The 13,420-nt window shown below is 47.7% G+C and overlaps 2 protein-coding genes across 5 annotated transcripts in view; one reads left to right on the top strand and one right to left on the bottom strand.

Moving 5' to 3' along the window:
* Window positions 1–11,626, bottom strand: CNGA4 (cyclic nucleotide gated channel subunit alpha 4). 2 transcript variants are annotated; one of them, XM_033207934.1, is made up of 6 exons: window positions 11,274–11,626; window positions 6,646–6,747; window positions 6,342–6,448; window positions 5,420–6,065; window positions 4,500–4,696; window positions 1–1,868 (listed from the first exon to the last, which is right to left on the bottom strand). In XM_033207934.1, the coding sequence occupies exons 1-6, from the start codon at window positions 11,576–11,578 to the stop codon at window positions 1,408–1,410; spliced, it is 1,818 nt and encodes a 605-aa protein (XP_033063825.1). In that variant the 5' UTR covers window positions 11,579–11,626; the 3' UTR covers window positions 1–1,407. The 2 variants fall into 2 exon arrangements, with proteins under 2 accessions (XP_033063825.1, XP_033063824.1); XM_033207933.1 differs by having other exon boundaries at window positions 4,347–4,696.
* FAM160A2 (family with sequence similarity 160 member A2) overlaps window positions 11,484–13,420 on the top strand; it is a 23,527-nt gene continuing 21,590 nt past the window's right edge. For all 3 annotated transcript variants that reach the window (XR_004436241.1, XM_033207931.1, XM_033207932.1), the window contains exon 1: window positions 11,484–11,587. The gene's annotated coding sequence lies outside the window, so the exon portion shown is untranslated. The remainder of the gene's footprint in view (window positions 11,588–13,420) is intronic.

A 13,420-nucleotide genomic window follows, 5' to 3' on the forward strand; every position in this document is an offset into this window, starting at 1 on the left:
AAGTGATTACCCTCATAATCTCTCCTGAGAGTACAGACATATCACTCAGTTATATCTATAGGTTAAATCCTGGATACATGTGAAACTACCACCTGGCACAGCTCAGACCTCAAGACTGGCCAGGCCCTGGAGGAGCTGCAATGGTGACTCAGGGTGAATCTGGTTCAGACGTGACTTCAGACTCCTCCCCATAGACCCTATGATACCTTTCCTGCCCCAAGTACAGACCTCCTTCCAAGTATACCAGAGTTAACTCCAAAATTCCCAACACCCTCATCTCTAATTGCCTCTGACCGTAATATTCCACTGAACCTAGTCTCTACTCTCCCCTATATTTTGGAATACTGTGCAAAGAAGAAGGGCTGGCTTTCCACCAGCACCAACACCAGTTCCAACAACTGTCATGGTAGGGCTGGGCCAGGTGAATGGTCCTGTTGGAACTATTCACCCTCTTTCTGTTGGGAGAATGGAACTATTCTCTTGAAATCAGCCCTGAACACAGGGAAGCCCTGGATCTAGGCTCCAGGGCTGGCCAGAGGGAAGAAAAAGAAGTATCTGCTCTGGCCCATTTAACTAGATGAAACCTCTCAGAGCTTATAAATCGAGAACATATGCTCTGGTGTAGGATACAAAGGCCAGTGTGCATGGGCACTGTTACAGCAGTGTGATGTGAAAGCCTGCTTTGCCTAGGCTGAATATTGATTCTCTATTCTTAAGGTACCTCACCTCTGACTCTAACCCACTAGATACTACACAGTTCATGCTCATCACCTCTGAGACTCAGAATTCAGGCTTCAGACTTCAGAATTCAGACAGAATCCATCCTGGCCCACCATTGACTTTGCCTTTTCTTTCTAGCCCCATAAATGCTTAGGGAGGAGGCAAATACTTTATTGAAGTGCAACTTTCAGGGTATACTTGTGAATCGCCCATATGGGAAACATTCAAAAGACATCTTAGACCTAGAGGGCTCAGGGTGTGCTTTTGTGTTTTCACAAGTGTGTGCACACCTGTGAAGGGCATTTGTGTCTATTGGTGTATGACTGCCAGCATATATGTGTTTAGGAGGTGCATGACTGAATGTGTATATATTATGTGGGTGTAAGATACATCAGTGCTTGTGAGAAAGCATGTGTGCTGTGTGCTCTGAGAATGGAAATTCCAGAGCATTTTAGATGGAATGCACAGTCTTGGGGCCAACAGGTCTATGAGCAACTGTGTGTGTGTGTGTATTGGTAAGTGGAGGCTGAATGTGCACTATACTACTATGTCTCTAGCTGGGCATCTACAGACCAATTTGCTCCTGTGTCTGTGATCCCACAGACAGGATGACAGAGTTGCAGCAGTTAGGCTTTACTACAACTCTGGATTCACTAGGAGGTGGGAATGCTGGGGATAGGTATGGGGTCACTCTGGACCTGGGGGTCCCTCCTGTGTGGCCCTGCCCTCTTCATCTTTGGAAGTTCCCTCCCCAGGCTTGCCCTCGTCATCAGCCTCAGCCAGGTCCTCAGGCATCGGCCACTCTCGAGTCTGCCACTCCAGCCGCTCAACGCGGTAAGCAATCTTAAGTGCGCTGGACTCCAGCTCAGCCAGGAGGCGAGCAAACTTCGTCTGTAGATCATCCAGCTGCTGGTCTAGGCCTCGTAGCCGGGACTCTGTGGCCTCCTGCAGGGCGATCTCAGCTGCCTCAGCATTCATGTCCAACTTGTTCATTTTCAGCAGGATCTCACGTCCCTTCTCTTCCATGACGGTCTGTGCCTGTGGGTACTCGCTCAGCACCTCCTGCAGGTCCTCCTTGCTCAGACAGAATAGGTCTGAATAACCTATGCTCTTGATGTTGGCTGTGCGGCGGTTCCCAGACATGTTCCCTGTGGCCCATGGGCAGATGGAGGATAGTTAGCAGGAGGGTGAGGAGGTGGCATTTCACTCCTGAACCAGGGCCTTCACCTCCATATTTGTGCTTCTGAGCCTTTCCTTCTGCCTCATTAATTCTTTCATTTAGTAAAATACTGGGGACCAGGCTCTGTGCTGGGTGGGTATCAGTGACCTGCCTCAAATAATTCACAGTCTAGAGGAGATACACTTACACTGGAATAGTTACATAACAGTATGACTGGTGCAGTGCAGACATATTCATCAGGTGTTGTGGGAAGGCAGGCAAAGAACCCCTACCAAACTATAAGGCAAGGAATTTAGGGAAGTCTGGAGGAAGGGATGTCCTAAGATATAATTTGAATATTTGTCCCAGCCCAAATATCATGTGAAATGTAATCCCCAATGTTGGAGGTGGGACCTGGTGGGAGGTGATTGGATTATGGGGGCAGATCCTTCATGGCTTGATGCTATCCTTGAGATAGTGAGTCACGAGATGTGGTTGTTTTGGTTGTTTGGTTGGCACCTCCACCAACCCTTGCTCCTGCTCTCACCATGTGACATGCCTGCTCCCCCTTTGCCTTCTGCCACAATTATAAGCTTCCTGAAGCCTCCCTAGAAACTGAGCAAATGTCAGCACCATGCTTCCTGCATGGTAAATCCTGCAGAACTGTGAGTCAATTAAACCTCTTTTCTTTATAAATTATCTAGTTTCAGATATTTCTTTATAGAAATGCAAGAACAGTCTAATACACCTGAACTGAGTAGGAAGTAACTAGAAGGCCGGGCGCGGTGGCTCAAGCCTGTAATCCCAGCACTTCGGGAGGCCGAGACGGGCGGATCACGAGGTCAGGAGATCGAGACCATCCTGGCTAACACGGTGAAACCCCGTCTCTACTAAAAATACAAAAAACTAGCCGGGCGTGGTGGCGGGCGCCTGTAGTCCCAGCTACTCAGGAGGCTGAGGCAGGAGAATGGCGTGAACTCGGGAGGTGGAGCTTGCGGTGAGCTGAGATCCGGCCACTGCACTCCAGCCCCGGCGAAAGAGCAAGACTCTGTCTCAAAAAAAAAAAAAAAAAAAGGAAGTAACTAGGGGGAGGAGGACAAGTCGGGGTAGGGCAATCTAGCCAGAGGGAGGAGCAGGGACAGAGGGAAGTGGGTAGAAAAGAGTCAGTTGGATGCATAAAATAGTAAGCAGCTCAGAGTGGGAGAAGTGCAGAGTGTGGGGAGAGTAGAGAGAGGGGATATCTAGGTCACGCTGGGTCTCATAAGCCATGACATGAAGTTCAGGCCTTATGCTGAGGGCAGTAGGAAACTATTGAAATATTTTAAACAGGGAGCTGTGTGATATCCTCTGCAGTTTAGAAAGATGTTGGTGGAGAATGGGTGGGGAGATAGGTGAGGCTGAATATTGCAAAGTCTTAGAGCTAGAAGGACCTTGGACAAGGGAAAGGGAGCTACTATTTGTTGAACACTTGCTGTATGCCAAGCATTGCACTGGATGTCTCACTCACATAGCTCATTTATTCTCACAAGTAACTCTTTGGGTTTTTATTATTATCCTCATTGGATAGGTGATTAAACTGAGGCCTAAATAGGGAAATGACTTATCCAAAGTCAAACAGACAGCATCTTACCACATACAGGATGTGGAGCCTGAGGGGATCATTGGAGGACAGATGTGAGGCTTTCAGAATCCCTGAGGGCAGAATTATTATGCTGAGAGAGCCAGAGCACATCCAGCCTCTCAGTCTGTGACAGTGTGCTCACCCCATTTGTAGGATTTCCTGCTTGCACGACCTCTTGCCTAATATCTGTGATTAGGCATAACAATTCCTATTGCACAGGGCTGATGAGAGGAAGAAGAAAGCCAGTAGGTAGTACCTGGCTTGGCCTAGAGGTGATGGTCAGTAAATGGGAACTTCTTGTCTTCTACATTTCTCTTTCCACTTGTCTGTAAAAAGGTTGTTCTTTCCACTCATCCCACATGTGTATACCTGTGAAACCTTGGGCAAATTACCCAACTTCACTGAGTTTGATTTCCTTATCTTTAAAATTGGGATAAGAATAGTACTTATCTTATAGAACTGTTGCAGGAATTTAATGAGTTAATATCATGTGAAGCACTTAGAACAGGGCATGCAGTAAGCAGGTAATAAATATTAGCTATTATTATTATTATTATCTCTATCACTGTTCACTAGTCTATTGGTGCTTCAGGTGAATATCCACAGAGCAAGTCTACTCTCTCTTCCACGAACCCACTCTATTCACTGGTCTTGGCTCAGCTTCTCAGGGAATGGATCCTCTATGTGTTGTTTTTCTCTTGAGCCATCTAGTGACTCAGAGAAGGGTGAGGTTTCCTCAATCAGAAGTTTAGGCCTGAAGTACTATCTGGTCCCAGTACTGGGCTCTGCTGTTCCCCCCTCCCCCCACCCTGTTCTTGTCCCTGGAACAAATACTGGGATACCCACCTTTGATGTTGATGATGCTGATCTCCCCAAAGTAGAGCCCTGCACCGAGCACAGCATACTGTGTGATACCATCATCTGCCACCACGGCCAGTTGACCCTCTCGGATGATGTACATCTCTCGGCCAATGTCCCCTTTGCGGCATACATACTCACCTGGTGAGTAGGTCTGGGGCTGCAGCTTCAGCACCAGCTCCTCCAGCAGGCTGGCCTCACAGTTCTGAAAGATCTGCACCTGGCTCAGAGTAGACAGGTGCACAGACACAGCCACTTCTGCCCGCAGCCGCTCAGGCAAGTGCTGTAAGATGGCTATTTCATTGGTTATCTTCTTGTTGATCTGCAGGTGCTGATACCTGAGAGTAAGGACAGTGCCATTTCCTTACCAGCCCTTTATGTGTCTGCCTCCACCCCTTCCATCAGGGCTCAGCTCAGCTCCAGCCAAGTATCTCACCATACTGAGATCTAACAGGGGTCGTGGGAGTACCTGACAGTTGGATCATCTGTTTTCCAGGGCATAGACACCTCTACCACTTTGCATAACCCTTCACCTCCTCCTGTCAGGCTCTACCCTACTCACCAATCAGTGATGTATTATTCCACCCCTACCCTTAGCTACCTCAGCCACCAAGGTCCCCCTCCTCTCTGGAGACCCTCTGCTCTCCTTCCCCAACTTTGTGACACTTCCTTTTGTTCAGTCCACAGTATGGATCACCATAGGTAGTCAATGATCTTGTTGCTGACCATTCTCAGGGGGATTGCCCTGCTTCATCCACTCCTTCCAGAGCCTTCTGAGCCCTACCAGGCAGTGGCAGTTCCCATTCCATGGTCTCCATATTATCCTTTTTTGGGTATGAGCTCCTCTCCCTTTCAGTCTCTTACCCACCCCCTCCCCCAAGTCCTGATTCCCTCAGTTGAAAGAAGTTTCCTCTTTCCAAGCCCCACCCAGCAAACCCATGGCTGAATGCTACATTTTGATTACCTTGCCTGGCTCACCAGGCACTAAGTACCCAGTCACCTCCCTCAGGTTCCATCACGTACACTGGTCCCTGTCCTGGTCTGGAACCCCACCTTCTCACCAGTCAATAACTCGCCGCTCCAGCTTGCGGTTGACGTGCTGCAGCTTCATGTACTTCTTCACCAGCCCATGATCTGGGTAGAAAGCTGCATCTGCAGTGTTCATGTTGTAGATGACAGAACTCATGCTACCCATGATGGTGGCGAAACCCATGACGGCCAGCAGGAAGTCGCCCACCATGAAGAGGTACTCCTCCTCCCGGGCTGGCGGCGGTGTATCGCCCACTGTAGTCAGAATTAGCGTGGAGAAGTAAAAGCTGTAGAGGTACTGGCGCCGCAGGCGCTCAAAGCCAGGCTGTGCGGGGTCCGGGTACACCCATGCGTCACGCCCGAAGCCCAGATACCGGGATAGGGCAAAGTATAGGCAACTGTTCCAATGGATGACGACAAAAATGTAAAGCATCAGTTTGGCAATGCGAAAGGCATTTGGGTAAGCTGTGCGGGTCTCCGTGCGGTCGAAGGCCTCGAAGAGGCGGGGCGTGCGGAGAAAGCGGTTCAGCCTCAGGGTGGGTGTGTGCGGGCCCAGCCGCAGGTAGACCACGTCTGTGGGCATCAGGGAAGCCATGTCCAACAAGAAACTCCAGGTGCGAACGTAGCGACTCGAGATCCTACCCTTGTCCACCACCAGGATGCCCTGTTCCAAGAATCCTGGGGAGAGGTGGCGGGTAGGAAGGGGACCCGCTGTAGTCAAGCTTGGACTGAGCATGAGCTGCCCAGGGCAGGCCAGGGAGACTGCCTGAAGGACAGGGTGGAGCCGGGCATAACTCTGCTCTGGGGTTTCTGGGGTGAGCACTGGGATGCTCTCAGGCCTAGAGGCACGCGAAGGTGCTAGCATGGCGGGGGGTGCCTTTCTTGTTACTTCTTAAGTGGCTATCTTTAGGAAGGGAAGGTGGAACAAAGGGTCATTCCTAGAAGCTCACTGACCTGTGTGGAAGCGCACCACAATGTCTAGTAGGTACAGCAGGTCACTCGTGTAGTCCAGCACCAACCAGGCCACCAGATAACCCTGCTGCAAGTCGGGGAAGCAGGCTCTGCAGGGTTAAGCATGATTGGATTAAGGGCACCCTCTGTATGTGAGGCGTCTCCCTAAGGCCTTCAACCCTCTGTCTCAGGCCCTCCCATGGGAGTTGCTGCTCCTCCCTGCCCCACCAAGGGTCTGCTCTTCTCCTTGGCCTCTCTTTAGTCCTCTTTTTGGCTTCCAGCCCCTCCCTTAGCACCCCTGCCACACCTGCATACGAGGATGATGAGGTTATACATGACTGGGAAGACCATTGTGTTCAGCCACCAGTAGTAGTAATCCCCAGATGGGTCCACGACAGGCAGCGACTTCCTGTAAGAAGGAAAGTCTTGCTTCATTTATTCACCAGGTATTCAAAGCTGTAGTTGTGACTGGGGTACTAAGAGGAATGAGGAGAGATCCCACACAAGGGACCAGGATTTCTCACCTGGTCTTGGATGGGGCTGGGGGACTGGACTCTGTTGTCTTCACTTTGGTGTCCTGGCTCATAGTTCTGTAGTCTGGTGCTGGGGTGTGAGATGCCCACACCCTCTCCACCTGTAGGGGACTTCGGGAGTTGGGGGCTAGTGCCTGACTGCCTGAAGGAGGCTGCCCTTGGGCTCCTGCTGTGACTTCTTTGTCTTTGAGGCTCTTAGCAACATAGCCAGAGCTAGCGCTACTGAAGGGGTGGAGACGGTCTAGCTCTAGCATTCTGCCTGCCCAGCTAAACACCTCTAATAAGATCCCTGGAGAAGATGGGGTGCATGCCTCAGAGGGAAGCCTGGGTCTTGTCTCTGTTTTCCTCCTCCCCTCTTTCCACAGCAACTGAGCTACATAGGTGTCCTCTGGGTCGAAGACCTGAGTTTTAGTGTAGGATCAAACACTGTTTTATCTTTGTACATTCTCTGTTTGGGCTTCACTATTTATTTATTTAACAATTATTACTGAATGGCTCATCTATGTCAGGTGCTAAACTATTCTCCAGGGACAAAGAGATCCTCTCACACGAGAAGTGAGCTCTATTTTTGTAATCTACATCCCACCCATATCTACCTCCACCTACATCTTCCCCCATCACACCACTATCATAGATAGTGCGATGGGGCCATCCTATGGTGCTTTTGTGTTCATTTCCTTCTTGTTACTTCTAGTACCTGATCCTACCAACTATTTCATGTGTTTTATGGTCCCCAATCTTTCAACTTTTCTCTTTTTGTGAACCTGCTTAAATATCTCCTACATCAAAACAAACAAAACCCTGTAAGTTCTCCCTCAACCTGATGTTCCTTTCACTGCTATCATCTTTCTCAGTCAACAAATCAAAATCATAACACCCATAGGTAGGTGTTCTGTGTGCCAGGCCAATATTGTGCTAAGTACTAGGAATTGGAGATGAATAAGACACATTCTCACCTCTCCAGAAGCTCACAGTCTGCTAGGTGAAATAGTCAGGCCAGCAGGTAATTACATATTAGGTAATTAAACAGCAGCAGTCATTGCCAGGCTACTGATGAGTACTCTGTTAGGTGGATACACAGAAGGTTATTATAGTATCCATGAAGTGTCCCTACAGAGCCTGGGTTCTACAGGATGAATAGGAGTTGGGTACAGAGATGGGAGGGTCAAGAGCACTAGAGGCAGAGTGCACAAAGTGGGCAAATGTATAGAGATATCAAAAAGCATGGGTGACTGGGCAAACATCAATTGGCTTTTTTTAGAGGGCCTAGCGGGTAGCGGTGAGAGATGAGGTTGAATGATAGACAGAGGCCAGCTCAGGAAGAGTTCTGTCAGCCATGTTATAAAGCTTGGATTTTACCTAATGGCAATAGAGAACCTGTGAAGAGTTTTGCACAGTTCAGTGATAAAATCAGGTTTGTGTTTTTGGAGTGTTTCTTAGAAGAAAAACCTGTGGTCCCTAATTAATTTTTGTAAAACTCTCTTTTCCCATGGCTTCTTAATTTCTTTTTGAAAAGTATTACGCTTGTTAAAATAAAAAGACAGTATTCAAAATAATGCAACAAAATGAATAAAATCCTTTGTGATGCCATAATGTCTTGGTATTCTATTTATTTCTTTTTAGTGTCTTTCATAAGCTCCTCTGTCTATTCCTTCTATGATGGTGTTTTTTTTTTTTTTTTCTTGGATTCTGTTCTAGGCTTTCCACTTTTGCCATCCTCCTAACGCTGTCTGGTTGATGTCAGTCACCCACAGGACTTCCTTTCCCATATAGTGGCTCCCGAGAACTCTCCCTGAGCTACAGTTTTCTATATGACTAACTGGTCACTGGATGTTCCTACTTGGATATCCCGCAGTCACCTTCAACCCATTGGGTCTATAACTGAGCTCATTATCTTCCTTCACTTTTTCTTCTAGAATTCCTATCTATGCCCTTTCAGCAAAAAAACCTATGACAGCATTTATTATTATTACTGTACAACATTGTGGCAGTTAAAAAAAATGTTCACAAATTCTTCGACACCAATCCCTTGTGATAGTTTCAACCAATAGAGTATAGCAGGAGTGATGTTATATGACTTCTAAGGTCAGATCATAAAAGGCCATGCAGCTTCCCTCTGGTTCTCTTGGAATGCTTCTTGTCTGGTAGCTCTCTCTCAGGATGTTGCCTCTTGGAACCTACCCATCATATTGTGAGAAGTTCTGTTTGACAGTTCCCCCACTGACTTCTGCTTTTTCGTTATCCCAGCCCAGGAATTAGATGTGTGACTGAAGAAGCCTCCAGATGCTTCCAGTCACCAGCCTCAAATCACCCCTAGATGTTCAAGCTTTACAGATAAGGCCCCAGATATCATGGAATAGAGACAAGCCATTCCTGTTGCATCTCGTCCAAATTCCCAGAATTTGTGCACATAGTAAAATGGCTATTGTTTTTATGACACTAAGTTTGGGTTGGTTTGTCACAGAGCATAGTAACCAGAACAAATAAACACAGAGAAAGATGTATAATCCTTAAGTGTATAGCTTAATACATTTTCACAAAGTGAACACACCCATATAACCAAGCACTCAGGTCAAGAAACAGAACATCACCAGTGCCTCAGGAGCCCCACTCTGTCCCTTTCAGTCAATGTTTTTCCAAGAATAATCACTACCTGAATTCTAATATCACAGTTTAGTTTTACCTGTTTTTGAATTTATGTAAATTAAGCATTAGTTTTTGATTCTTCCTCTTATTTTCCTCTTCTATCCACCCAATCATCAAACCATGGTGATCTGCCTTCTAGAAGTCCATATGTCCTCTTCTCTGCATTTTTGCTACTCTAGTTTGGGCCTTATCAGCTTGTTTGGTCTTTTGCAAAGGCCCCCTCACTATCAATCTTTGTATAAAATTCTTTATAGCTATCATCCCAAAAATAAAATCTAAATTCCTTAAATGGTTTATAAAGTTCTCCAGTCCATGTCTTCAGCCTCATCTCACAATGTTTCCTCACATGTTCCCTAGGCTCCAGACACACTGTACTGACTGTAGTTCTTATAGCACCTCCCACATGCTGTCCATTCTTCCTTTCTCTGGTATATGTTGATCCTTTGGTCTGAAACTTCGATTTCTTCTTAAATACTTTTTATTTGAACTAATTTTAGGCTTACAGAAAAGTTGCAAAAATAATGCAGGGTTCTTATAAATTCCTTATCCATGTTCCCCTAACGTTATGATCTTATATAACTATAGCACAATGAAAAAAACCAGGTATTTAACATTGGCAAAATACTTTTTTTTTTTTTGAGACGGAGTCTCACCTTGTCGCCCAGGCTGGAATGCAGTGGTGCCATATCGGCTCACTGTAACCTCCGCCTCCCAGGTTCAAGCGATTCTCCTGCCCCAGCCTCCCAAGTAGCTGGGATTACAGGCGCGCGCCACTACGCCCAGCTAATTTTTCTATTTTCAGTAGAGACGGGGTTTCACTATGTTGGTCAGGCTGGTCTGGAACTCTTGATCTCGTGATCCGCCAGCCTCGGCCTCCCAAAGTGCTGGGATTACAGGCGTGAGCCACCGCGCCCAGCCGGTAAAATACTTTTAAAACTACATACTTTATCTGAAACTTCTATTTTTCTATTTTAGTTTATCTTACTCTTGCTTGTTTCCCAAGACTCGGCTTAGACACCATCTCCTCCTGGAAGTCTTCCCTAAGCTCCTTCACCATACCTTCCTCTCATCCTCTATACATGCAAATCGTGCTAAGTGCTGCTTCTAGATGGCCCCCGTAGTAATGCACTTATTACACTACGTTGCAATTCTCTGAGGTCCCGGAGAGCAGAGACCGGTTCTAATTGATCTGGAATCCAGCTGGGCACGCAGGTACTTATTCCGTGTTCCTTGACTAAGTGCTCAAGGGGTCACGGAGCAGCACAGCACAAAGATGTTGCGGGAGCCAGGGGCAGTCATGGCTGGGGTACTAAAGTAGAGACCAGGCTATACACGAGGATGGAGCAAAATGAACTAGAGTGCCCGCAGTCAGCCCTCTCCAGGCCTCCGCTTTTCCGCAGGCCCGGCCCACCTACTGATTCCTCCTGTCTTTTCGTGATAGCCACGCCCCTCACACCCACTCTTCCACTAGGAAAGGGAAAGGGAAAGGGAAGGAAAAAATGACTATTGAGGAAGGGTCGCCCGGAATCCGTGGCCCCACCCCTGCTCGTCTTTCTTCCGGCTCCATCTCTCTCAAACCCCGCCCTTCTGATCTTTCCCTGCCTGTAAAAGTCGCGTCTCTCCTTAGGTCCCTCCTTCTGCCCTCTGGTTCGACCTTTCCTTCCCGGGCTCCGCCTCCGCTCTGCGGGCCTCCACCTTCCCTGAGGCCTTCCCCTATGACACGCCGGAGTCCCTCTGAGGGGCGGGATTTACGTACGAAGGGGCGGAACCAAGAGGAGAGGCGGTGCTCCTCCCTCGGATAGCCGTCGGCGATCCCGCCCCTGCGTTCAGCCGTTGCCAGGAAACAAGCGACCTTGCTCGGGTTTGGTCGGGCTCAGCCAATGAGCTGGCACGCCATTGCCCAGTCGTGCGTCCCCGGGCGGTTACGTGTGGTGCGCGGGGGCGCGGATTGCGTGTGGCGCGGGGCGGGGCGCGGCTGGTGCGCCTGAGAAGCGATGGCGGCGGCCTGAAGTCACCTAACACTGCCGCAACAACCGGGCCCGGCCAGGTTCGGCGTTCCATGAGTGAACAGTACGCATGGGCCAGAGGGCCTGGAGAGGCAGGCGCTTGGTGGGATGAGAGACTGGGAAAAGACGGTACCGGGTTTGGTTACTGTACTGTTTGTGAGGTGTTGGCAGGTGGTGAGGGTCCGGTTGTGAGTGTCTAAGATAGAGAAGGAAGGTGAGAGCTTACAGGTGAGTGGACAAATGAGGGGCTGTGAGAGGCTGGGTACTTTCGGAGGTGCCAAGTTGAAGGGACTCCTGAACGCGGTTTACTAGGGCTGGAGCTACTGAGGGCTGGGTTGAAGGATACCCTGGGACTAGTGTGAGGGGGTAAGGCCTGCGCGAGGAGAGGGAGAGTCAAAGGCGCAGCTGGGAGCCTGCGGGGTGGCGGCAAATTGGTGAGGGAGTTGAAGGCGGGGCATGGATGGAGGGAATTAGGGCTGTGAGACTTGGATAAAGGTGAGAGGTTGGTTCTGAGGCCTCCTTGGATGGACTGTCATGTTCAGTAAGAGCAATAGTTTAGGCAAAGTAGGGCAGCTTGGATGGAAGTGTTGTGCACCTGACTCCTCTGCTCCCATGGACTTTCCATATTCTGGAGGACAAAAAAATGAAGGTGTGATGGGCAATAGTACTATGGTAATGAAAATAATATTTGAGGCTCAGTCTTCAACAGAGTAATCACTGAAACTTCAGTTCCTTCGACTTCCTCCTCTGGACTGCATAGTTGAAGATGGGCCCTTTCATGAAGGGTTTTGTGCTGTGACAGCTTGTGTTTTCTCTCTACCTGCTTCTGGACAACCTTATTCGACTGCTGCTCCTTACCTGTGCTCAGAACTGTGGGTCTTTGATTGGATTGACCATATTCAGTTGCTAATTCTACTTTTATGGAGGTCATATGGTTTGCCCTATACAGCACTGTATTTAGGGTCCTAAACAGGGTGGCCTTGCTCTCCTTTCTTACAGTTGAATTTTTTAAAAAGCTAGCTTATATTATATTTAAAATGTATGTTTGATGAGTTTTGACACGTGTAAACATCTGTGAAACCATCATCACTCTCAAGATACTAAACATTTCAACCACCTGAAAATTCATCTCTTCATCTCCACACCCTGTAATTGGGTTCATCTTACTAGCATTCTTTTAGGTCCTCTTCTCCCCACCAACCCAAATGCACATGAAATTCTGGAAAGTTGGGTTGGCATTCAGTGATAATGGCCACTTTCATACTACTATATTTTTCTCTCTACTGCTAGTCTGTCATGGGGTTGGGGCATCCTGATTCTTTCCAGACTCAGGAAGAGTTAAGTCTTTCCTTAACTCTACATTGGACAGGGCGAAACCATTCCCCGAGAATTAGACAGCCTCAGTCCCCATTCTTTTCCAGAGTCAGCTTCAGAGCTGACTCCTCTATCCTGTGGTATATTCTCATTGCTTCTTTCTGGAGGCCAAACAGGCCTCCATATTGGTAGAACACTTGGCAACTTGTCCAGTCCATCAGAACTTACAGTTCAGAGTTTAGAGTAGTGATTCCTAAACACTGGACCAAGGACCCTGTACATGATAAAATTATCATCTATCCAAGATGGAGGAAGAGAAACAAAGACAGCATGGTTAGTTATAAGATAAATTTATTATCAGAGATTATTATTCATATTCTTTTGGTGTTGAAGTGCTCTTTCATTGATGCAGTAATGGTAACAGTAGATGGTGGGTTAAAAAAAAAAAGATCTAATTTACCTAAATAAAAAGTGCAACCCAATTTTTAATTTTAAAAATTATTTCTATAGCTTTATGAACTTCAGAAATTTAAAGTGATGATGGTGTGGCTGTTGTATTAGGTTGAGGAAGCATACATTTTTA

The sequence above is a fragment of the Trachypithecus francoisi genome, unplaced genomic scaffold, assembly GCF_009764315.1.
Source record: "Trachypithecus francoisi isolate TF-2019V2 unplaced genomic scaffold, Tfra_2.0 Lachesis_group8, whole genome shotgun sequence".
NCBI classification, from domain to species: Eukaryota; Metazoa; Chordata; class Mammalia; order Primates; family Cercopithecidae; genus Trachypithecus; species Trachypithecus francoisi.

Excerpts from the sequence above, each read along its gene's own strand:
- CNGA4 (XM_033207933.1), bottom strand. The coding sequence starts at position 11,578 with ATGGAACGCCGAACCTGGCCGGGCCCGGTTGTTGCGGCAGTGTTAGGT. Across the intron at positions 6,748-11,273 it reads CCTCTTGGTTCCGCCCCTTC|GAAGTCGCTGCCTGTCGTGG; the intron begins GTACGTAAATCC and ends TCCTTCTTACAG. Across the intron at positions 6,066-6,341 it reads TGTGGTGCGCTTCCACACAG|GATTCTTGGAACAGGGCATC; the intron begins GTCAGTGAGCTT and ends ACCTCTCCCCAG.